The 24,869-nt window shown below is 41.4% G+C and overlaps 1 protein-coding gene across 2 annotated transcripts in view; it reads right to left on the bottom strand.

The window, feature by feature from the left end:
• The window catches only part of TOX (thymocyte selection associated high mobility group box), a 277,463-nt gene that overhangs the window by 44,085 nt on the left and 208,509 nt on the right, over positions 1-24,869 (bottom strand). The window contains exons 4-5 of one of the 2 annotated variants that reach the window (XM_073331081.2): positions 12,482-12,760; positions 5,159-5,389 (exon numbers count right to left, since the gene is read on the bottom strand). In XM_073331081.2, the coding sequence (XP_073187182.1) occupies positions 5,159-5,389; positions 12,482-12,760 (510 nt within the window). The remainder of the gene's footprint in view (positions 1-5,158; positions 5,390-12,481; positions 12,761-24,869) is intronic. The other variant, XM_073331082.2, reaches the window with a different exon arrangement.

The following is a 24,869-nucleotide window of genomic DNA, read 5'->3' as shown; positions in this document are numbered from 1 at the left end:
AAATAAAGTACGTATTCCTATGAGAATCCCACACTTTTGTTTTAATTTCTTTTTGAGATTCTATCGTCATGGAAGCCAAACTCCATATAGTATGTTAATCCCTTGCTTTTTTAGAACCCAATTTTCCTACCAGAGCCCACTGATTTTGTGACAGTTACTTGTATCCTGAGACTGGAGTAGTAGGCCCTTAATATGGAGAAGGGCTAGCATTTTGGGGTAGCTTCTTGAAGACAACCTAGTTGATTTCAATGGGAAGGTCTGCTTAAAAAACAAATGGCACAGAATAGTCCTGTGTTTTCCTGACGGTTGTACTTTGCAAAGTCCTGCTAGGTTATCACCAATACCGTTGTTTGTTAGTCCCAGTTTATAGTTATACTCATTGAGCCATTAGGGTCAATGGGAGATTTGCTCAAGTAATTCTAGGGAATCTGACTGACAGCGCTTTAACAGCTGTCGAGTACTACAGGCACAATAAGTGCTGAACAGAAATATTGTAAATGTTGATTTTTGGATGAAAATAAAAAGGGATACAATTATCTCATCCTTTGACCAGCCTCTATAGATAGTTGAAGAATGGCAAAAGGTCAACCAAAAAACAACAACAGAAACAACTAAACAAACACCACATTTTTCATGGAACCATTTGTGAAAAAAATTACTTTTCTTTTACCAGCTCTAGTTTTGAGCAATTTTGATACAAGGGAATCAGTGGCCCTGATTCGGCACTGTGATCTGCATGGGGGGACTTCTGCACCCATGTACGTCAAAATGGGGGAACCTGGCCCTGGTGTTAAATCTAAGCCTGCTGCAGGTGTACTGGCACTTTTTTCTAGCTTGTAAAGATATCCTCTACCATGTGTTTTAGCAGTCATTAATAATGCTGCTTTTGCAACTTTCTTTAGCAAATATAAATGGTACATTTCAATAAATATGTATGTTGATAATCTCTAAGATGAATACGAGGAGGAGCCAGAGTCTACAAAATGCTGTTGAAACTGCTGAGCATTTCCTAGAAATTCCTCAGCACTTTGCAGGATCAGACCCTCAATAGAATGTAGAATTAATGTTGGTTATAAACACAACAGACCTAGCAAATAGGATTGAGAGTTCTTTTGGATCAGGGGCTGTATTTTATTCTGTTTATACCACACCAAAGAATATGGGCCCTGATCCTGATTGATGCTTTTAGGTATTACTGCAAGACATAATAAATTATAGAAATAAATACGCAAAATGAGTCAAAGACAGAGGAGCAAACATATGGTAACACAAAGTATTGTAATACGCCGCATATATATCTGGTTGCATTACTCTTTTCTGTTTGAATTCTATAGCATGTAATTCTACTGTTTAAAACTCTAATGGTTTTCCAAGGTTCAGCAGTTTAGCTTGAAGACAATGCAGATAACAAAACCAAATTCTGTTCTAATTTTTTTTCCAATACAGGAATTATTCAATTATTGCTTTCAGCTCTGAGCAGGAATACTGAAATTAAATTGGGAAATTCCAGGTTTTTTTCATGAAAATTGAATCTGTATTTCTTTTAGGTCTCTGATAAGCATGGGGACTATTTTTTATACTACACAAAAACCAACAGATGAGGAGCAAATTTTGTTTCCTCACGAATGTGCATTTTCAATTTGTTTTTGTTTATCTCCATTGTATGGTCCTGGACTATTGCACAGCAACTGAGATTTTCTACTCTGCTGGGGGAAGAAAACTTTATAGTGAGTTCTGGAAGGAAGAATACAATGATGTACCTAATGGCTAATATGATTCAGACTCATAAATAACGGTAATTATAAAATATGCTGGAAGAAAGACAGAGGAGTGGCTAAAGTGTTTTTGACCTGTGTTTTTATTACAGAACAGTAACATTAATTGGAACTAGAGACAGGGACTATTGTGAAGTTCAGATATGGATCCAAATTATCACCAGCTTCAGGGGAATCTGGATCCAGGATTCTAGTTTCAATTGAGATGGGCCGAAGATCCAGATGTAAGCTTTTGGAAGGGTGTGGGTGTTTGGATTTGGGGTTCTAGTGCTTGAACATCACTAGCAAGAACTCTGAATTTGCATCATTGCATGTCATGTGGGCAAAACTCTGAAACGGCGTAAAAAACATTAAGGGTGCACTATTACTGGCACACAGTAAAGGAGGAGAAGGTGTAAGCAAGGAGCCTAACCCCTCTTGTACAACCCATGAAAGGACCTACAATAATTACAACTCCATTGTTCTCTGATACTGCCCCCCCAACCCTGACCCTGGGACACAAGTCACCGCAAACGGAATAAGGGTTAGTCCTGGCCTCTCACCCACTCAGCACTGGCTGAGCACACCAAGGACCCAAGGCCATTTTTCTGCATGCTGAAGAGGATCCTGAGAGACAACCCTTCCTGCAATGCCTGCCTGTAGGTATCTGCACTAAGAAAAATACAGTTAAAACCTTTTGCTACTGAAATTTATTCTGAATATAGTCCATGTTTCGGAGCATAGAGCAAGTAGTCACTCTCATGATCCTGAGATGCAACATTCAACTATCATAGAGGAACTGCTGTACTGAAACAATCTAGTCCATCTAATCCAGGATCCTCCCTCAGACAGTGGCTGGGCACATTAGAGGAAGGCAGAAGAAAAAAACCCCACACACTTTAATGTACCTGACCAAGTGACCTCTATGATCCTCTGATTCACGAAGTTACCTTTCCTCCAGCTGAACTTTCTGGAACCCACACCTTATTTAGTAACAGTTTCTAGGTAGAACAGTTTTTTTTTTTTGGGTCAGTCATTAAGAGCCAAATTCTGATCCATAAAAGTCAGCAGTAAAACTCTCATTGACTTTAATGGGACCTAAGTACCTCTCCATACAATCTTCCAGCTGATTGGTTTTTTTTGGGAGGGGGTAGGGGGAAGGGAGGGTGTTAGTGAACGTAGACAACCAATTCTCTGAAGTCCAGAAGTCAGGACTTACAAAAAAGAATTTTTAGTGACGCTGTTTTTAATAATAATAGGTTTGTATCAAGATGCTAGTCAAATCAGCATGGAATTAGCACGGAAAATGAGAAACCTCTGGAACGTTCTGCTTAGGAAGTCTTTACAGTTCTTTGTTTCTGTCAATTAGCATAATGTCTGGAGATGCTGAAAAGGACAGCTTCCACACAGTGTTTTCTATTGAAATCAAATAAACACTGTATACATAAATAGATTCTGTGCTTTCTGTCTCCCTGCTGGTTGGCTGTTTACTCTGGCCTCTCCACCCTCCTCTCCTTCAGAGTCCCTCTGCAGCAAACCTCACTTTCCACTGTCCCTGCTCTCCATGTTGCATTCATTTTTGCTCGCTCCCCACTGTTCCTTACATTTCCCACTCCTTGCTTCCTGTCAGCTCACGTCCTCCCGCCACCACATTAAAACCAAACAATGACAACAGAGAAATAAACCTAACATGATGTTTGCCAACCATCACTCTGATCATTGGGTCCGGCTCCTGCAATGAGCTCCACACAGAAGGAACCCTGGAACTCTGACAAGGTCCCATTGATTTCAGTGGGGTTCTGTGCAGATGTAGGTCCATCCTTACAGAGCTCCTTACCGGATGAAGGCCTTTGCTTTCCCCCTCACCTTTTGTCTTTCTGATCTATTTAGATTGTCAACTTTTCAGGGCAAGGAATGTATCTTCATATATGTTTGCCCAGCATCTAGCTCAACAGAGCCCCTATCCTGCTTGGGGTCTTTGGGCACTACTGCAATACAAATAATAAATAATAGTTAACAACAATAGCTTTGGGGAGCAGAACCCTATATTATTTTTTACAGGTGATTTCCATCCTTTACCTTTCTTTTTCTTCAGTGGCAGAATTACATTGTAAAAAAATTAAACACACATTTTAATATGTTTGCAAAATGTAAGGACATTGTTATAGTTGTAATCAGACACTACAGAGTGTTCTGTTTCTGTGTAGTCATGATTCCCCATTGCAACCACTAGGCTTTCTCCATGTGCTTAACAATGTACCTAGGTGTATCTTTGTTATGCAACACAATGCATTCTGTCATGTTTTATGGATTAAGTAAAACATTTAATCTTATATTTCTAAGGTAGACATGCAGAAGAAACAGTGCCTTACTGGGAACACTATTACCATCAGCCAAGGCTGTACATAACTTAATAGAGAAAGACCACAATGGACCTGGAAGGAGGGAAAAGAGAAGTGCAGAGCTGAGAATGTGGAGGAAATTATTACTTTAACATGGACACAAAGGGGACCTATTCACACTGCTTTACATTCCACCTGATTGTCTCTTACAATGACTCCAGGTCTTTTTTCAAGAGAGTGCTGAAAAAAGCCACTTGATAGACCACAAATAGGATCCATAAAGTAAAAGAGATAAGGAATCAAACTTTTCCCAGATTGACCTATAGTTCCTTTTTAAAATAGAAACAATACCTTAAATATATAGCAGTGAAAATGCATTTGCCAGAGAATGGTCAGTTAACAAAGGACTATCAAATATTTAGGGCCTGAGCCTTACGGATCTTATTCCCTGTCACACTGCATAGCTCCCATAACATCTCATCCCATAGATGAGACACAGAACATCCCATTTAGTCTTTCACTTTGTACAATATTTAATGACAGCATGTATACAAAAAGAGGAGGAAAAAGCTGAACATATTCTCCCACATAGTCTGGGAAACTTTTGGGGAAGGGTTTGAATAACATATTGGTATCACCTCTTTGGTGGTCTTCAAGGAGTGGCTAGGGATAGACAGACTTTAAGCTTTCTGTTAAGTTGGAAAAGGGTAAAGATAATAATGAGAAAAGGGTAAAGAGCTGAAGGGGAGTATAGCTGGTTTTTAAACATCACTCTGGCAGTGTAAAGGAGCCTCATTGTAACTGAGTCTCAAGCCCTCTGACTTTGGCACACAAAATCCTAAAAGTAATGATATAAATTCGCAGGCAGAAGAACTAAAATACTCTTTCTAGTGGCCTAATAAACTGATATATGAAATGAGGTGGTAGTCCCCTGATAAGACACATTTTCAGGTTTACTTGGAATGAACAAAAGGAGCTGCTCAGAGTGGTTAGATGGCATGTACTTGATCACACTCTTCTAAAAGAAAGTTATTGATCTCTACAATTTATATCATGTTGTACCTGTTTTTGTTCCTCTCCCAAGCCATCCCACATCGAAGCTACAATTTTAGAGACTTCACCAAATGTAGCATTTGGGTTTTGGCCCTTGATGGCTGCTTGAGTGTCTCGGAAGAATAATGCATAGGCAGACACAGGCTTCTGTGGCTCATTAGGGTCCTTCTTCTTCTTCTTTTTGGGAGTTTTGGGTTTCTTTCCCATATCAGAAGCAGGTCGCTTCTCTCCTCCATTGACCTGTAATAAAAGTTCACAAAAGGACAGAAACTCATTAAATTGTGAATCAGACAAAAAAGCTCTACTGATCAAGGCATCTACAACCCATACACATTATGGATTTTGCTGGGGAAAATGGCACTTTTAGCTACAGTCTTTTGATAATCCAATGTTGACAGCATTTCACAGGGTTTCAGCTATAAAATGCATTATAAATGTTCTAGGTTATATAATGTTTTTCCTAAAATGGTTCATACATTTTGTTTTTATAAAATTATCAGCTCATTAATAGATTAGCTTGTCATCTTTTTATCTTTTCTGAGTCTTATAGCTAATGGTTGTTGAAGACCTGTAATGAGTAAAGCCATTACAGATTTCATTATACATTGACCACTAGTTTAATCATAAGAACCATTTAAGTAGAGTATAATTTCCACCTTATATTTTTCTCTCCCTTAAAGGACTATTTTAACCTATGGCTCAGTTCAATTCCACTGAAGTTAGTGGGATTGTTTCCAGCGACTTTACTGGGAACTGGATTAGGAATCGAGTGAATTGAGATTTAAAAAAAAAAGTAAATTCCCTTGTATTATTCTTAATCAAAATCAACAGAAACAAAATTTCAGCAGTTTAGGTTGGAATTTTTTTTGACCTATTGAAGGGCTCAATTCTGGTCTTATTGGAGTCAATGGCAGAACTCTCATTAGCTCTGCTGGTGCAGGATCATTCCCTTAGGTCCTGAATAAAGGAGCAAATGAGGCTTACGCATACACTGGATGAAAAGAAGAGCCTGTATTTGTGTGTGTATGCACACGCTTAAAAAATCCCCATGCCCTAGATCCCTCTTGTGGATTTCACTGCAGCCTGAAGATGTGCAAATCCGTAAAAACCCAACTGTCCTTTACCATTTAATATTTATATTGCAGTAGGGCTTCCAACAGGATTCAGGACCCCATTTTGCCAGATGCTGTGCAAACATATGCAAAGACACAGCCCTGATTTTCTAGTTGGTTCGAACTACATGGCACAAAGTGGCCTCAGTGGACTGGAGAATCTGGCTAACTTTATCTGTCCCAAAGGGTTTTCATTTGAAAAGATTCAGGGGGAGAGGGTTACAATCAATAGAGATGATTTTTGTCATTTTTTAATAAAGTGTGATCAGGTGACATGCTAGACTACAGGTGTTCCTAAAATAAACACAGACGCATAATGACAGTGGCTGCATATGGCTGTATATGCTCACTCTGGGACAGAGTCTTCTCCCTCTTCCTAAAAAGAAAAGGAGTACTTGTGGCACCTTAGAGGCTAACAAATTTATTTGAGCAGAAGCTTTCGTGAGCTACAGCTCACTTCATCGGATGCATTCAGTGGAAATTTTTTTTTTCCACTGAATGCGTCCGATGAAGTGAGCTGTAGTTCAGGAAAGCTTCTGCTCAAATAAATGTGTTAGTCTCTAAGGTGCCACAAGTACTCCTTTTCTTTTTGTGAATACAGACCAACACGGCTGCTACTCTGAAACCTCCCTCTTCCTGTGTGTCACCACACTGTGTTCAATGGGACTAATCAGGTGAGTAAAGTGAGCAGGATTTGGCCCATTGTGGCTTTTTAAGCAGAACAGCAATGGATGAATATAATTTAAAAAGGAAATTGCTTGGTTCCTAGGCACCTGGTTCGGCAATCAAATATGCAGTTAATGGTTTTGGAGTACATCAGCAGCACTAGAGAGAAGAGGAAAGACGTTATAAAACACAAGCTGCTTGTTTCAAACATGCAAACTACTATTTCACTCTATACTGTAGAAGAAACTACAAGATCAATAATATATGAAGGTGTGTTATGTGCACACAAAAAGAGCTCCCAGTGTTAATTTGACCATCCTAATCCAAATTTTCCAAACACCTCTAAGTAATAGTTCACAAATCCCAGGAGCAAGGAGGCTTGACAACTTCAGACCCACAGTTAAAGTTCCCACTATTGCTATTTTAAAAGGTTTCTTTTAATGCCTTTTTATTGACCAAAGGGGTTTACAAGCTTGTAGATATTTAGGATAGCAGGATGTCCAAACTACCATTTAAATATGTGATAAGTAATCGTAATATACATAAAAGGTAAGAGAAAAAAAGTCTTCTTGTAAACAGCTCAGACATTTTATTCTCCAACCCAAATAATCAAGTGGCTTCAAATATCCCACTGCTAAAAAGGCAGTACTCCCTGGGGAAATTCTGTTTGTTTTATAAAAAAATAAGTAAATAAAAAGAATTCCAGTACTAATAACCTTGGAAATGGCTGAGATGATGGCGTACCTTATGCTACCATCAGTCTATCAGCTTCATAGACTCCACTGCTAACTGCCAAAGCAGAGACAGATGGGAAATAAAATAAAAAACATATATATTCTGCTAGGCATAGACTCGTGCCTCAAAATCCCTAGAGGTGTAGTTAGCTCATGGTAATCCACCTCCTGTCATGCCTTATTGCTTAATTATAGTGATGTATTTAACTTATTTATCACAAGAAAGCAATAATCTTTCACTTTAAAAAAGTCGGTAGTAACCATGTTGCACAGATGACAGATCACAAGACTACCTAGTGTAGGATTTAAGACTATCAAGTAAGGCACATTGTTGATATCCAAATGTCCCTTGAGAAGTTTGAAAATGTCTATAAATATATTAAAATAAACTGCAATAGTACCAAATCCTTTAGCGGAACTAGGAGAGCTGTTTTACACACACTATCTTGTAGTAATTGCTGTAGTTTAAAATAGATTTTAATCAAGCACCATCTGCATTATAGGCTGAACAAACAACACAGAATTCTACTTATAACTCTGACCATGTAAAATAAATATTGTGAAAGCTCTACCACACAAAGAGAATATGTGGCAGCAGCTCCCTAGTAATCATGTTTCTGTTAGTTAATTTTTGCTACTTGCAGTCCTCTCGGTCTCTTTTCTCTGAACTACACTATTTGAAATTCTCTCATAAGCGAAATTCAAATGAGCATGGAAAAAAAACAGTCATCCACCTACTGAGAAATACATATTTGCAAGCCTAAATGCTTCTAGCATCTCACAATTATGCTTAGCAATAACAGAATACATGTTTAATGATCCAACACTATGAATTATGGCAAGAATCGCAAATGCAGTATTTGAATTTTGAAGTGGTCAGAATAAAATGTGTAGTAAATGGGCACTTTGTTGTAAATGGTTTTTTAGTTACATACAAATACTGATTTTTTAAGGTCTCCTTTTTATTCGTTTAACCACAGACTTGAATACTAAATTTAGAAGAATTCAGCACAGCCAGTTTTAGGATCTCTGCCTCCTACACAAATGAGTTCCTTGGCCAGAGATTTTAGTTTCCACTTCCACTGTTCTAAGCTACTTTCAGATCGCCCACTTCCAAGCTCAAAATCACATTACTGTTATCCTTCTCCCTGGGTCTTACTGACAGGCAGTCTGGGATGCCTTACTCTTAAAGCAACAGTATCTAGAGCAACTAAGTCCTCAGTAATGCCCTTTTTAATGGTGCTGCTTTTCCCTTCTTTGTGTTTGAGCTAGTGCAGATGTGCATTTTAAGTCTGAGCGTCCTGTATGAAATGGTCACAACTACCAGGTGTATGTATGTCTGGAAATACTCAGCAGCTGTTGTAATCATTTATATATAGTGATGGTTCCATAGCATGGATGGTTTTTAGCATAATTTTTATGCTATTGACTAAAGAATGTATTTAATATGAAGTTCCTTTCCTACTGGAGGTTCTGTATACTGACAGTTGTATAGTTTATTTCCTTTTCCTCTTTGTTTATTTCCAACACTGGTAATAGGTCCATTGAGCTAATATAGCCAGTTCCTGCACCCATTGAAAACAATGGGAATTTTGTCACTGACTTCAGTGGGAGTAGGATTACATGTCTAATGCAAAGGCATACAGTAGCTTATTCATTTTGCCAGTCTGTGTGCATATATTGCCTGCAAATGAAGTCAGTTTACACTCTCCAATCATTTAGACAGGTTTTTCTCTCAGACAGAATTGGGTCTAGTTGTTAGAAAGCATGACAAAGAAGTATCTATTTTACTACCAAATCGTTCACAAGAGGCACAGCAATTCTTCTTTCAAAACCATAGGGTAGGTACTCAGCTGGTGTAACAGGCCTAGCGCAGTTGGCATTGACTTTACTGGAGCTACACAGGTTTATGTCAGGACTTATTTTGATTGGTAGATTAGTTGAAAGATGTTGGGACTTGCTGGTTAAATTGAAAGAATACAAAAAGATGAGCACAATTATTATGCCTATTCCAAATAACGTGGTACTCACTCCATTATCACTCAGTCCTCATTCCAGGAATGTCTCACTGACTTCATCGCATTGTGCCTCAAAATCTCTGTTTGTAGCAAGATTTGGCAATTACCTCATGACTGCAGTGCATGACTGCCTGAGTAAGGACTGAGTAAAGAACTCAGGAGTTGACCCATTATATGGTATTGTACATTGATATAACAGTTTATGAAACAGAGGCAAAAATCCCAGAGTTTATCACACAAGGTTGTGTGCAAATATGAGCTATTGGGTCTCCCACTGGTCAGAGACTGGCAGAGTGCATCGTGTGAAGCCCTCCTGTCCCCATCCAGCCCTGGTGCAATTTCTTTCACCAGGTGGGACAAAGATGGAAGAGGAGCTGGTTTGAGGAATGGGAATCCTCAGTTGCCCCTTTAGGGCAGCTTTAAGATCACCTCACAAAGTTGCTAAAGGCCAAGAGTCTGTCCCTTTAGTTGGCAGTTTCCCAGTAGTTTTTATTTGCAGTGTTGCTGTAGCAGGATACTAGCGAGACAAGGTGGGGGAGGGGATATCTTTTACTGGACCAACTTCTGTTGGTGAGAGAGACAAGGTTTCGAGCTATGCAGACCTGAAGAAGGGGTCTTGTCTCTTTCACCAACAGAAGTTGGTCCAATAAAATATATTACCTCACCCACAATGGCTCTCCAATAGTTTTTAGGTAAATTATATTCATACACTAGTTATGATGTTGATTAATTAGACTCGCTCTGCTTTTATATAGGAACACTGGAATTATTATATTGTATCAGACATCTAACCCAGTGTCCTGTCTCCAACAGTGGCAAGCACCAGACCCTTCAGAGGAAGGTGCAAGTAAACCTACAGCAGACAGATGTGGGATAAGCTGGCCCCCATGAAGATCTCATTCTAATCCCAAATAGCAATCAGTTTAAACAGTGAATCATGTGGTTTTATATAACTTCCAATTTTTTTTTTTTACTAACATTAACTATTATACCTTTGGAAGAATGCTAAGGTAACAGTAACATATCAATTTCTGTGTACTTAATAACTTTAATTCTGGTATATCATGCTTTCTTTTCCTGATCATTAAGCTAAGGATGGGAGAATTTTAAAGGGAGCTTCCATATTAGCATTACCTGTTTAAAACACAAATCCAGAATACATAAATAGACTTCAGTAGGAAAAATACCCTATTTCTTTGTCTATAATACTCAATATTTCTTTCACTGTTATTGAAAATATTTATTTTAATTTGAAATACCTGATTTAGTGAAATCAGAATCCTAGGCTTATCATAATGTGTTGTTATGAAAAATGTTTCACAAATATGTCATTATTTTGTGGAAAGGTTCAGTAGGAACAAGGACTGGAATAAAAGAAGATGGGATGACTTCATTACAGAATTGAGCTCCTAGATACTATCTTCTAGGGAAGCTGAGAGTCTCAGAATCTCACGGGCTCAATATGCAAATATATTTGAAAATTAACAGATGCTGCAAATATCTTATTTTACAAAGTGAAGCCTGTGCATGTTTATGTTTATATAAGTTTTCACGAGTGTGGGAGCAGTTCCTCACAACATTAAAAAGTATAACACATTCAAGAACTATTCAAAAACTAAGTTTGTGAAATCAAGGGAAAGTTCTGAAATAATACTTGTAATCAGAATTTATTCAGAACACAGTGAACTATATTTTGCCAATTACAGGATTATTTTACAGTTTGAGTCATGAAAAACATAAATATAACTCGAAAATAAATCAGACATACAACTCTTGACTGAATTATATTCCTCAGTGACTCACTTTGCCTCTGTTTGACATTCCTCCCTACATCTTTGCAATGAATCCCAACTTTTTTCCCCATAAGAACCGGCAATGCTCACACCTATTACTGCTACCACATAACAGGCCTGTTAACATTCTCTAGTGATTAGAACACAGAAATGGGAGTCAGGACACCTCAATTCTTATCCGGACTCTGCTCCTAGCTCTTGTGTGATCTTGTGGCAAGTCACAACCTTTTTGTGCCTCAGTTTTCCTGTCTGCAAAATGGAGATAATACTCACTCACTTTTGCAAAGCACTTTGAGATTTTTGCACAAAAATGCTATCCAAATGATTATATTATTATATTTTATTATGTTTGTAGTGACACTAATGGGTGTAAAATGTACCATCATGAAGCACCAGTGCTACATACAATGTAAAGGCATGACGTCTATATAACCTTTCCAAGAAATGAATTTTAATGGTATTAGAAGATATTTTCCTATTCTTCTGTTCTGGTTGCTTTAGTCTTCTATTTACTCATCCTGCGGCCAAGTGCCAAACACTAGCAAACTGTACACACGATCCCATGCTTCCTTAGCAATAACTTGAGCCTTGACCTGGAACAAACGCACTTTGTATACATGAGAAAAAATTCAATTTTTATATTAAACTCCTGTAAGAAATATTCTCCTTTATTCTTTAGTTCACTATGCAGACCTTCCATTTTACTCATTCAGAGAAGTGTGATGTTGTTCACTTGTGTTGCTTTCAGGGCTGATTGGAGACTAGAAGATAGGTTTAAGGTAAAAGCCAATCCTTTATTCACATCAGTTAGCCCCCTTATGCTTTTTGTAAAAATACCACATGCTACAGTATGTACCTCACTGACAAGTCTCATTTCGATGACAGCAATTTATAAATTATAGCCTTCATAATTAAGGTACACATATACCAAATAACACTTAGAGAGACTGATTCATTTAGCTAGTCCTAAAAACAGCCACCATTTGTTATTTCTAGTGCCTAACCATACCTTAGAGGTATCATCCCCTTCATCTTCATGGACTGAACTGGATGGTGAGGGAGTTGCAGACTTGCTTCCAGGTGGAGATGGAGAGTTATGGGGAACATTGTTTCCACCCATATTCAAACCAAGCTGAGCACTGAGCTGTGATTGGTTAATGGTAGTCAGCTGACCATGCTGCATCATTCCTGGCTGCCTAATTTCTGCAGGTTGAACCCTTGGTCTCATGGCTGCCATCTGAGGGTGGGAACTATATTGAGCTCCTTCTGCATTCCGTAAATCTTGCATCTACAAAAGGAAAATTGGAAAGCAATAATTTTCCATCATCATGCCATCATGTCCAAGTTCCCTTTGGCCTTAAAAGGAATCCCTTCTGATCTACAGGTTATTTCATATTTAAGAGAACTGGGAATATTTAATTCAAACGTATGAGGTGTAAGGAATACACAGAATACCTATACAGCCAACTTTTGCAGAACAGTGTTTATTATGGGCTAAATCATGCAGGCTCTTTTCAGCCCTTGGACAGGCAAAGCTCCCTTTGACTTTACTGAGAGTTTTTCCTGCATAGGGACTGAAGAATATGGCGCTTTGTTAACTGTCCTTTGGAACTGTCAAAAGTGAGTTTAAGAAATATAATAATACAAAACAGAGATGTCAGAATCTTGAATCAAAGTTCAAGAGGGTTCTTGTCCATCTTATGGAGATGAAGTTGAGCTGCCAAGTTTAGATCTAGATCAATATTTGATGAAAGTTCTAGGGAGTTGAACTTCTAGTACTAAGTCCAGTTTTACCTTGCTTAGAACTGCCCAAGACATGTTAATTTTTAAGATTCAGAAAACAGACTTAGGGCTCTATCAATAGGTGGATTAATTGACTAATGAACTGATTTGCTGCAACAGTCATATATGAACCTGAAACGCTAAAGCTGCAAGGTTGACAAATTTATCCATTTTACTATTTGGGTCACTGCTTTTTAGCATTAATGAGACTCATTTTTAATTCAAGCAATGAATTCAGTCTCTGCAAGGATTAGAATGAAAAGCATTGGAGGATGAAGCTCTTTACTTATCCAGAGGTCAAATGTACTATACACGGATACTATAAAGGATATCCCATAATGCTTATCCAATGTACTCAAACTCATAGCTTGAGATAAGACAACTACAGAGAGAGTAGCTCAGTTTCTACAGTTAGATGTTTTGGGGAGTGATTTAAAGTTGAAGTGGCAATTCAAAGCTGAAAATGAAATGGATATAGTTATCTTAGTCTGTATCATTAAAGCATGACGTATATATCTGGTGGAATTTAACAAAAATTACCAATGTATTAGTATCATTGCACTAGGGAAAAAGTGATAACAGTCCAATCTACTAATATAACCATAGTTATTTTATGGATAGCCTTTTGTAGCATGTCACTCAATGATTTTTACTTTAGATTTATAACCCACCACTCTCTTCCCCCCCGCCCACCCATGCACTTGTGTGTGTATGTGCATTCTCTCTCTCTCCGGGTAGCATACCAGTCTGTGAGATCCTTTTTCAACAAGAAATTAGAATTGAACTGGGAACAAAACCCCAAGTATGATCGTTGCAATTTTTACATTATGGACAGAATAAGTGATTTTTCAAAAGGTTATTTATAGGCTTGTGGATTGAATTGGTGTATTTTTTAGAGAGTGAATCATGCCAATAAATATCCTGGAATCGAGAATACTTGCTATTTTAAATTCATTTGTTGTCCTAAAAGATATCTGAAGTAGATTTTGACGGTACAACCTCTCTTAATACAGTCTTGGTACTGCTTTATGAATTAATATCTCTGAAATACAAAAGGTTTGTCAATACCCATAATTCAAGTTCATTCAATAACTAACCCATTGAAAAAAAAAACAGTGCACAGCATCAACTGAGAGCTTGAATCTTGAAAACATTTATATTTTTAAAGATTGTTACTGACTTTCTGCTCCCTTTTTACAAATACCAGCTTCCCTCCTAGTCAAACATATTAGCCTTGAAAGCTATCATTATCTCTGCCTCTAGCAGACAATCTATATCAAAACAGTTGTACACATAAAACAGTAACTACTTCTTGGCTGTATCTCTTCTGATCCAGCTGTTTCACTGAATAGCAGTTGGTGAATGGAGAACTGGAACATGGGTAGCCCTGAGGCCTTATTTGCTAATGTTACTCACCAGCTGCTGCTTTATGTGGTGTTAGCAGGCAAGGCTTGGAAGTTTGCCAGTTGCAGCAAGAACAAGGGAAAGTGAGGTATCTCTGAAACCCTTCCATTTACCCCTGTCTGTCATCTTTTGACACTGAACATTGTTGAGTGCGATCCCTAGGGCCACTGAGAAACACTGCTGGAGTTAAACTGTGAATAGAGCTTACACTACTCCTTTGTACACTATTTTTGTGGGTACCTCTCAGACAATCTAAGGAAACTACAGATCAGTGCTAAAAATAGACCCTTTTGACTTCACATATTAAAGGAGGCTGTAAAGGCAAAATAAGTCAATTTTTCATTAGAAATACTCCAACTATTGTAAAATGCACTATTAAAAAAACCTAAACAAGTATTTTTGTCAATGTTTCAAATGACCGTGCAAGTATATGCCTCAGTGAAAGCTGGACACAAATTGAGTAATAATATCATGTTGTTTATTTTTACCTAAAATGTATTTGCTAACTGACAACATATCATTGGCTAGCAAAACTGATTGGTTGTTAAAACCTCCCAGTCTTGTCACACTGATCATCAGAAGCAAGCTTCCCAAAGACCAGGACAAACCAACTCAAAGTGGCACTAGATCCTGCCAAAACAACAGATGCAAAACCTGCAGATACAGCTCCACTGCTACAAGGGTCAACATGTCCCACAACACCCTTCAAGATTCATGGGTCTTACATTTGGCTATCACAACATGTGGTGTACATCATTCAGAGCATCAAATACCCCAACAACATTTATATGGGTGAAACCAGGCAATCATTACACTCTTGAATGAACTCACACAGAAAAATGATGAAAGACAAAAAAAACCCAGATCACCCATGGGTGAACACGTTTCACAAAGCGAACACTCAATTCCTGATCTATCAGTTCTCATCCTCAAAGGAAACCTCCACAACACCTTCAAAAGATGAGCCTAGGAGCTTAAATTAATAACTTTCCCAGACACTAAAAATCATGGATTTGGTAAAGACACTGGATTTATGGCTTATTACAACAACCTCTAACCGGCTAACCTTCATTTATCCTACGATTGCAGAGGTGTTAATTGCCCACTACATCTTGAATGGTCTCTTGTAACATGTGTTAACTCATTATGCTTAACAATCTGTTACACCTTGTATTTGCTGTGACATACTGACTACTTTTCCCAGACGTGAAGAAGAGTTCTCTGTACCTCAAAGGCTTATCTCTTCCACCAAAAAAGACATTACCTCACCCACCTTGTCTCTCTGGTTATTAACACCTCATTATATAATCTATTGACACCCTATAATGTTTTGGATTTCAGATGCAACCAACTTTTCCCGTGAATTTTTAAAACACATGGATATAGGTTTCCATTAACAACAGCTACAGTATTTCACTTACCTTTGCAGAAATGTTTCAGAGTAGCAGCTGTGTTAGTCTGTATCCGCAAAAAGAAAAGGAGTACTTGTGGCACCTTAGAGACTAACAAATTTATCTAAGGTGCCACAAGTACTCCTTTTCTCTTTGCAGAAATATGAGTAAGAAACATGAAGAATGCCTTCTTACCCCTGGTCTACACTACGAGTGTAGGTTGAATTTAGCAGCGTTAGATCGATTTAACCCTGTACCTGTCCACAAGACAAAGCCATTTACTTCAACTTAAGGGGATCTTAAAATCGATTTCTGTACTCCTCCCCCAATGAGGGCATTAGCACTGAAATCAACCTTGCCGGGTCGAATTTGGGGTAGTGTGGTCGCAATTCGACGGTATTGGCCTCCGGGAGCTATCCCAGAGTGCTCCATTGTGACTGCTCTGGATAGGGCTCTCAACTCAGATGCACTGGCCAGGTAGACAGGAAAAGGCCCGTGAACTTTTGAGTCTCATTTCCTGTTTGGCCAGCATGGCAAGCTTCAGGTGAGTGCAGATCTTGTCAGCAGGTGACCATGATGGAGTCCCAGAATCGCAAAAGAGCTTCAGCATGGACTGAACATGGATCTGATCGCTGTATGGGGAGATGAATCTGTGCTATCAGAACTCCATTCCAAAAGACGAAATGCCCAAACATTTGAAAAAATCTCCAAGGGCATGAAGGACAGAGGCTATAACAGGGACCCGCAGCAGTGCCACGTGAAACTTAAGGAGCTCAGGCAAGCCTACCAAAAAACCAGAGAGGCGAACGGCCGCTCCAGTTCAGAGCCCCAAACATGCCGCTTCTATGATGAGCTGCATGACATTCTAGGGGGTGCAGCCACCACTACCCCACCCGTGCTTTGACTCCGTCAATGGATTATCACACAACAGGGATGCGCTTTTTGGGGATGAGGAAGATGATGATGAGGAGGAGGTTGAAGATAGCGCACAGCAAGCAAGCAGAGAAACCATTTTCCCCGAGAGCCAGGAACTGTTTCTCACCCTGGACCTGGAGCCAGTACCCCCCAAACCCACCCAAGGCGGGCTCCTGGACCTGCAAGGCACCTGTCTCTGGTGAGTGTACCTTTGTAAATAAAATACGTGGCTTAAAAACAAGCATGTTTAATGATTAATTTGCGGTCAGTACAGCTACTGGAAAAGTCTGTTAATGTGTCTGGGGATGGACCAGAAATCCTCCAGGAAATCTGCATAAAGCTCTCCTAGATGTACTCCCAAAGACTTTGCAAAAGGTTTCTGGAGAGGGCAGCCTTATTCCGTCCTCCATGTTAGGACACTTTACCACGCCAGGCCAGTAGCATGTAGTCTGGAGTCATTGCAGAACAAAGCATTGCAGCGTACGGTCCCAGTGTTTGCTGGCATTCAAACAACATCCGTTCTTTATCTCTCTGTGTTACCCTCAGGAGAGTGATATCATTCATGGTCACCTGGTTGAAATAGTGTAATTTTATTAAGGGGACATTCAGAGGTGGCCATTCCTGCTGGGCTGTTTGCCTGTGATTGAACAGAAATCTTCCCCGCTGTTAACCACGTGGTGGGGGTAGGAGTGAAGCCATCATCCCAGAGAATTGGGTGTGTGTGGGGGGGTTAGCTGGGTTTGTGCTGCACGTTAACCTGAAAACCACAGCCCCTCCTTTTAAATTGCCAACCCATTTTAAATGGCCAATCTAATGGCTGCTTGGTAGGGGAAATGAGGGCGCTGCTGTTTGAAACCATTCCCACATGTTATGAAGGTTAAAGAAGCCAAAAGATTGTGGCTTACCATGGCTGCCTGCAAGCCGAATTCTGTTGCCTGCCGGCCCTGCATGTGTGATCTCTCACACCAAACTGGGAGACCCTCAATATAAGAGGCTAAATGTGACCTTGTACCGAATGCACATGTGCTATGTAATGTTAACAGCAAGGTTCACCCTGAAAGAGTCTACCCATTGTTCTCTAAAATGTCTTTTTAACTACTACTCTCCCTTTTTTTTCCCTCTCACAGCTGCAAATGTTTCAATGTTCCCCCTATCATCTCCGTCCCAGAGGCTAGTGAAGATTAGAAGGTGAAAAAAAAGCACTCGCGATGAAATGTTCTCTGAGCTCATGCAGTCCTCCCACACTGAAAGAGCCTAGCAGAATGCGTGGAGGCAAGCAATGTCAGAGTCCAGGAAAGCACAATATGAACGTGAGGACAGGTGGCGGGTTGGAGATGATAGGTGGTGTCAGCTTGCTGACAGAGGCAGGAGTCAGTGTTGAGGCTACTGGAGGATCAAAGTGATATGCGCTGGCGTATGGCTGAGGTGCAGGAAAAGCAGCATGAGCACAGACCCGCGCTACAGCCCCTGTGTAACCAACCGCCCTCCTCCCCAAGTTCCATAGCCTCCTCACCCAGACGCCCAAGAACGTGGTGGGGGGGCCTCCGGGCACCCAACCACTCCACCCCAGAGGACTGCCCAAGCAACTGAAAGCTGGCATTCAATAAGTTTTAAAGTGCAGTGTGGCCTTGTCCTTCCCTCCTCCTCCACCCCTCCCAGGCTACCTTGGCACTTATCCTCCTATTTGTGTGATGACTTAATAAAGAATGCATGAACATGAAGCAACAATGACTTTATTGCCTCTGCAAGCAGTGATCGAAGGGAGGAGGGGATGGCGGTTGGCTTACAGGGAAGTAGAGTGAACCAAGGGGGCGGGGTTTCATCAAGGAGAAACAAACAGAACTTTCACACCGTAGCCTGGCCAGTCATGAAACTGGTTTTCAAAGCTTCTCTGATGCGTACCGCACCCTCCTGTGCTCTTCTAACCGCCCTGGTGTCTGGCTGTGCGTAACCAGCAGCCAGGCGATTTGCCTCAACCTCTCACCCCGCCATAAATGTCTCCCCCTTACTCTCACAGAGATTGTGGAGCGCACAGCAAGCAGTAATAACAGTGGGAATATTGGTTTCGCTGAGGTCTAAACGACTCAGTAAACTGCGCCAGCGCGCCTTTAAACGTCCAAATGCACATTCTACCACCATTCTGCACTTGCTCCGCCTGTAGTTGAACAGCTCCTGACTATTGTCCAGGCTGCCTGTGTACGGCTTCATGAGCCATGGCATTAAGGGGTAGGCTGGGTCCCCAAGGATAACTATAGGCATTTCAACATCCCCAGTTGTTATTTTCTGGTCTGGGAAGAAAGTCCCTTGCTGCAGCTGTTGAAACAGACCAGAATTCCTGAAGATGCGAGGGTCATGTACCTTTCCCAGTCATCCCACACTGATGTTGGTGAAATGTCCCTTGTGATCCACCAGTGCTTGCAACACCATTGAAAAGTACCCCTTTTGGTTTATGTATTCGCTGCCTTGGTGCTCCGGTGCCAAGATAGGGAGATGGGTTCCGTCTATCGCCCCACCACAGTTAGGGAATCCCATTGCAGCAAAGCCATCCACTATGAGCTGCACATTTCCCAGAGTCACTACCCTTGGTAACAGAAGCTCAGTGATTGTGTTGGCTACTTGGATCACAGCAGCCTCCACAGTAGATTTGCCCACTCCAAATTGATTCCCAACTGACCAGTAGCTATCTGGCATTGCAAGCTTCCACAGGGCTATCGCCATTCGCTTGTGAACTGTGAGGGCTGCTCTCATCTTGATATTATGGCACTTCAGGGCAGGGAAAAGCAAGTCACAAAGTTCCATGTAAGTGCCCTTACGCATGCGAAAGTTGCACAGCCATTGGGAATCGTCCCAGACCTGCAACACTATGTGGTCCCACCAGTCTGTGCTTGTTTTCTGGGCCCAGAATTGGCGTTCCACAGCATGAACGTGCCCCATTACCACCATCATGTCCACACTGCCAGGGCCCATACTTTGAGAGAAGTCTGTGTCCATGTCCTCATCACTCTCCTCACCGCGCTGCCATCGCCTACTCGCCTGATTTTGCAGGTTCTGGTTCTGCATATACTGCTGGATAATGTGCGTGGTGTTTAGAACAGTCATAACTGCCATGGTGATCTGAGTGGGCTTCATGCTTGCCGTGGTATGGCGTCTGCAGGAGAGCAGAGTGGCAGCGGAAGCAGTGGGTGGATGACGATGCTGACAGCAGTATGGTGCCCACATGGAAAAAGGTGTGAAACGATTGTTGGCCACTGCTTTCACGGAGGGGGGAACGAGGGGTAGGCTGGCAGCAAACGGTGCAGTACGATTGCTAGCTGTCATCATCTCCTGGGTGCTCAGGGTGCTGCTGACTGGGAGAGCAGCCTGAGGCAGAATGGCCCCCTCAAGGATTGAACTCATTACCCTGGGTTTAACAAGCCAATGCTCAAACCACTGAGCTATCCCTCTGCCAATATTCCAGGCAGGACTGAATCTCCAAGAGACAAAACTTAAAGAAGAGAATGACCTGAGTCACTCCCATATATGTCCAGGCGTCCCTGACAGATCTCACCGAGGTCTGCCAGGAGCACCCATGTCTGCGCAGGGGCCCCGACCGACCTCACCGAGGCTTGCCAAGAGCACCCAGGAGATGACAAGGACGGCTACCAGTTGTAATGCACCAGCTGCTGCCACAAGGCAATGAGCTGCTGCTGTGTAGCAATGCAGTCCCAAGTCTGCCAGCACCCAGGCGATGTATGTTGATGGTAAGCTGAGCGGGCTCCATGCTTGCTGTGCTTTGGCATCTGCACAGACAATCCAGGAAAAAAGGCGCAAAACGATTGTCTGCCGTTGCTTTCACAGAAGGGAGGGAGAGGAGGCGGCCTGAGCACATGTACCCAGAACCACCCGCGACAATGTTTTTTGCCCCATCAGGCATTGGAATCTCAACCCAGAATTCCAACGGGCAATGGAGACTGCGGGAACTGTGGGATAGCTACCCACAGTCCAACGCTCCGGAAGTCGAAGCTAGCCTCAGTACTGTGGATGCACTCCGCCGACTTAATGGTCTTAATGGTCTTAAGTAGGGACACACACAATCGATTGTATAAAATCGATTTCTAAAAAATCGACTTTTATAAATTCGACCTAATTTCATAGTGTAAACATAGCCTTAGTTTGCATTTGTATACCAATTTAGACACTAAGGCCTAGTTTACACTAACGAGGTAAGTCGATCTAAGATACGCTAGTTAAGTTACACAAATTATATAACTGAAGTTGATGTAGCTTAGATAGACTTACAGCAGTGTCTACATCGCACTATATCAATGGGCAACACTCTCCCATCTACATAGCTTCTGCCTCTCAAGGAGGAGGAGTACTGAAGTCGACGGGTAGTGATCAATGGCTCCATGTCTAGTTGGCAGCCGGTGTCAAGTGGAGTGCCCCAGGGGTCAGTCCTGGGGCCGGTTTTGTTCAATATCTTCATAAATGATCTGGAGGATGGTGTGGATTGCACTCTCAGCAAATTTGCGGATGATACTAAACTGGGAGGAGTGGTAGATATGCTGGAGGGCAGGGATAGGATACAGAGGGACCTAGACAAATTGGAGGATTGGGCCAAAAGAAATCTGATGAGGTTCAATAAGGATAAGTGCAGGGTCCTGCACTTAGGACGGAAGAACCCAATACACAGCTACAGACTAGGGACCGAATGGCTAGGCAGCAGTTCTGCGGAAAAGGACCTAGGGGTGACAGTGGACGAGAAGCTGGATATGAGTCAGCAGTGTGCCCTTGTTGCCAAGAAGGCCAATGGCATTTTGGGATGTATAAGTAGGGGCATAGCGAGCAGATCGAGGGACGTGATCGTCCCCCTCTATTTGACATTGGTGAGGCCTCATCTGGAGTACTGTGTCCAGTTTTGGGCCCCACACTACAAGAAGGATGTGGATAAATTGTAGAGAGTCCAGCGAAGGGCAACAAAAATGATTAGGGGTCTGGAACACGCGACTTATGAGGAGAGGCTGAGGGAACTGGGATTGTTTAATCTGCGGAAGAGAAGAATGAGGGGGGATTTGATAGCTGCTTTCAACTACCGGAGAGGTGGTTCCAGAGAGGATGGTTCTAGACTATTCTCAGTGGTGGAAGAGGACAGGACAAGGAGTAATGGTCTCAAGTTGCAGTGGGGGAGGTTTAGGTTGGATATTAGGAAAAACTTTTTCACTAGGAGGGTGGTGAAACACTGGAATGCGTTGCCTAGGGAAGTGGTGGAATCTCCTTCCTTAGAAGTTTTTAAGGTCAGGCTTGACAAAGCCCTGGCTGGGATGATTTAATTGGGGATGGGTCCTGCTTTTGAGCAGGGGGTTGGACTAGATGACCTCCTGAGGTCCCTTCCAACCCTGATATTCTATGATTCTATGACAGGAAAGTGCTCTGCCATCGACTTATTGTGTCTTCACGAGACCCACTAAATCAATGCCGCTGCCGTGCCGATTTAGCCAGTAGTAAGGACAAACCCTAAGGAATAAACCTTCAAACCACTGCCCAGCCTGAGACAGTACAATGGGTGGAGGGTAGATGCCTGGAGAGAAGGCTCCCAAGGCTGTGGCCCTAATGCATCCCCTCTGCAGGAAAGTGGGGATACAGACAGGAGACTCTATGTAGCTGTGGATCTCTTGGCATTGCCTCTGTCCTGTCTCCCACCCACCCTTGCCACTTCCTGCATAGGCTTCCCAAATCCTCACACACTCCACAGTGGATACAATGGGACCATCCATGGAGATGAGAGCAGCTTCTCCATAGATGCATTCTGTATACTTGGATTTTGATAAAAGCAGGCACCTAACCACATTAAAACTAATTTAAAATAATCATGAAACTACTCTATGGAAAGCAATTCACAACAGATATGAACAGTAGAGAATGTCACTTTTCTAGACTACTGATGGGAAAGTTTAAGCTTTCTAAGCAATGCAACATACTCAGACCCACCTGAAATTCCTTACAGGTATGCAGTTAAATGCAACCAAGTAGCAAAAGCAGCAGCAAATATTTATATTCAGAGCTGACCAAAGGGCCACAATTCTATTCTGCAGCAACTTTCAAGGTTTTGAAATTTGTTTTTGTAAAGTATTGGAATGAAAACAAAACCCAAGGAAGGTATGTGTCTACATGTGCAGGTGTCAGACTGGATACTGGCCTAAGATGTGGGAGACCCAGGTTCAAACCCCTACTCTGCCTGATTCAGAGCAGTTTTTCATTACAGAGCAGGGACTTGACCTAAATGTTCTGAACAGCTCAATCTATATTGCAGTCATGCCGAAAGGCCGAAATAAGGATTGTGGTCCCATTGTGCTGGGTGCTCAAATACCAAGCCCATGCTGGTGGAAATTACTCTTCCCTTCACCAGCTGTTCCCCTTGGGCCTCGCAAGAGAAGACAAGTGATGTTGTCTGAAAAGGGCAGAGTAAAAGGCTGGATGGTTCTACCAGGGGAATGCAGCTGCAGATTGCAGTCTGGGCTATTTGAAGCCCCACCACAGAAGTCACAGAGTGGATACACTGAATCAGTGCATTTCCAGGGCTGCCCCAGTCATGTGCCCATTCTGGCCAGTTTTGCCTCGGTTTGCTGTCTACAATACAAAAAGAAGTTGCAGTCACTTTCTGATGTCACACGCCTGAAAGACTTTTCCATTGTCTGGAAGAAAATGCCATAGACCCAGGAATGGGCCCAGATCTTTAACCCTAAAAAAAGTCAAAATATCACTACTGGCTCAATATACTGTTACTTGGTAGAGTTCCATTGAGTTATCCGTATTTATCTATGGAAGCTATATATGTGCACTTTGCTCCTTGGGGCAGGGACAGTGGCCTCTTACCTGAAAGACTATGGCTCTGTATAGACAGTAATAATTGTGCAGAAAGAACATCCCCCATTCTTTGTAAGCATTATATGTATATCTAACACAACCGTAGGCTACTTTGAAAACAGAAACTCATGTTCCTTAGGTTTCTTCCAAATAAAGATTTACAAAACTCACCAAAGTGAATCTGTCTTGGCCTCACATTCAGTATGCAGGCTGCAGAGGGCTATGTTGCTGAACACTCTTTGCTGAATAAGATACTGAGGTAAGGCAGTCTGATGGCTAAATTTCAACTTGGAGAACGAAGTTTAAGATATCAGAATATTAGAAATTTGGATGTTACAGAAAATAAGGATAGTCCTTATTTGACATCCTCAATGAACTCTCTGATGATCTAATAATGATGGTACTTGGCATTTCTATATCACTTTCCACCCAAGGAGCTCATCATGCTTCACAAATATTCATGTATTTATCCATACAACATTCCCATAAGGTAGCTAAGTATTCTTATCCTTGTTTTACAGATGGGGAAACTGGGACACATCTGCATTTTTGTGCTTGCATTTCAATTATAGGAACAAATGTGAGTAGCTGCACCTGTAAGTACCTGATTGCAAGTTCAAATAAGGTAGTCAGAGATGTACCTACTGAGGTTTGCACCTAAAATTCATGCCATAGGTGCAAAGTAGGCACAAAAACTGAGAAATGCAGTTTCATGCTGGCTGAAAATGTACTTCTAATTACTTGCCCTAAGCAACTGGAGAAAATAGACTGCCTTAAAGATCACATTATCCTTCCTCCCATGACTTTAAAATGAACGTGAACACACCCAATTTGACCCCAACATGGAAATGTCTAACTGGGAGACCATCTGGGTATATTATCCTGATATTCTTATATAAGCAATGACTGGGACAGGATCCATCAAACCATTCCTGGATCTGATATATAACATTGGTTTTCTGATATAAGCCTGGCTTTTCATGCAAGACTCAAAGACATGTTAATTGTTATGGCTTGGCACCCACAGATTTTTCAGGCCATGAACATTGAGATTCTCACATA

The sequence above is a fragment of the Lepidochelys kempii genome, chromosome 2, assembly GCF_965140285.1.
Source record: "Lepidochelys kempii isolate rLepKem1 chromosome 2, rLepKem1.hap1, whole genome shotgun sequence".
NCBI classification, from domain to species: Eukaryota; Metazoa; Chordata; order Testudines; family Cheloniidae; genus Lepidochelys; species Lepidochelys kempii.
This window is presented reverse-complemented; position numbering and strand designations above follow the sequence as displayed.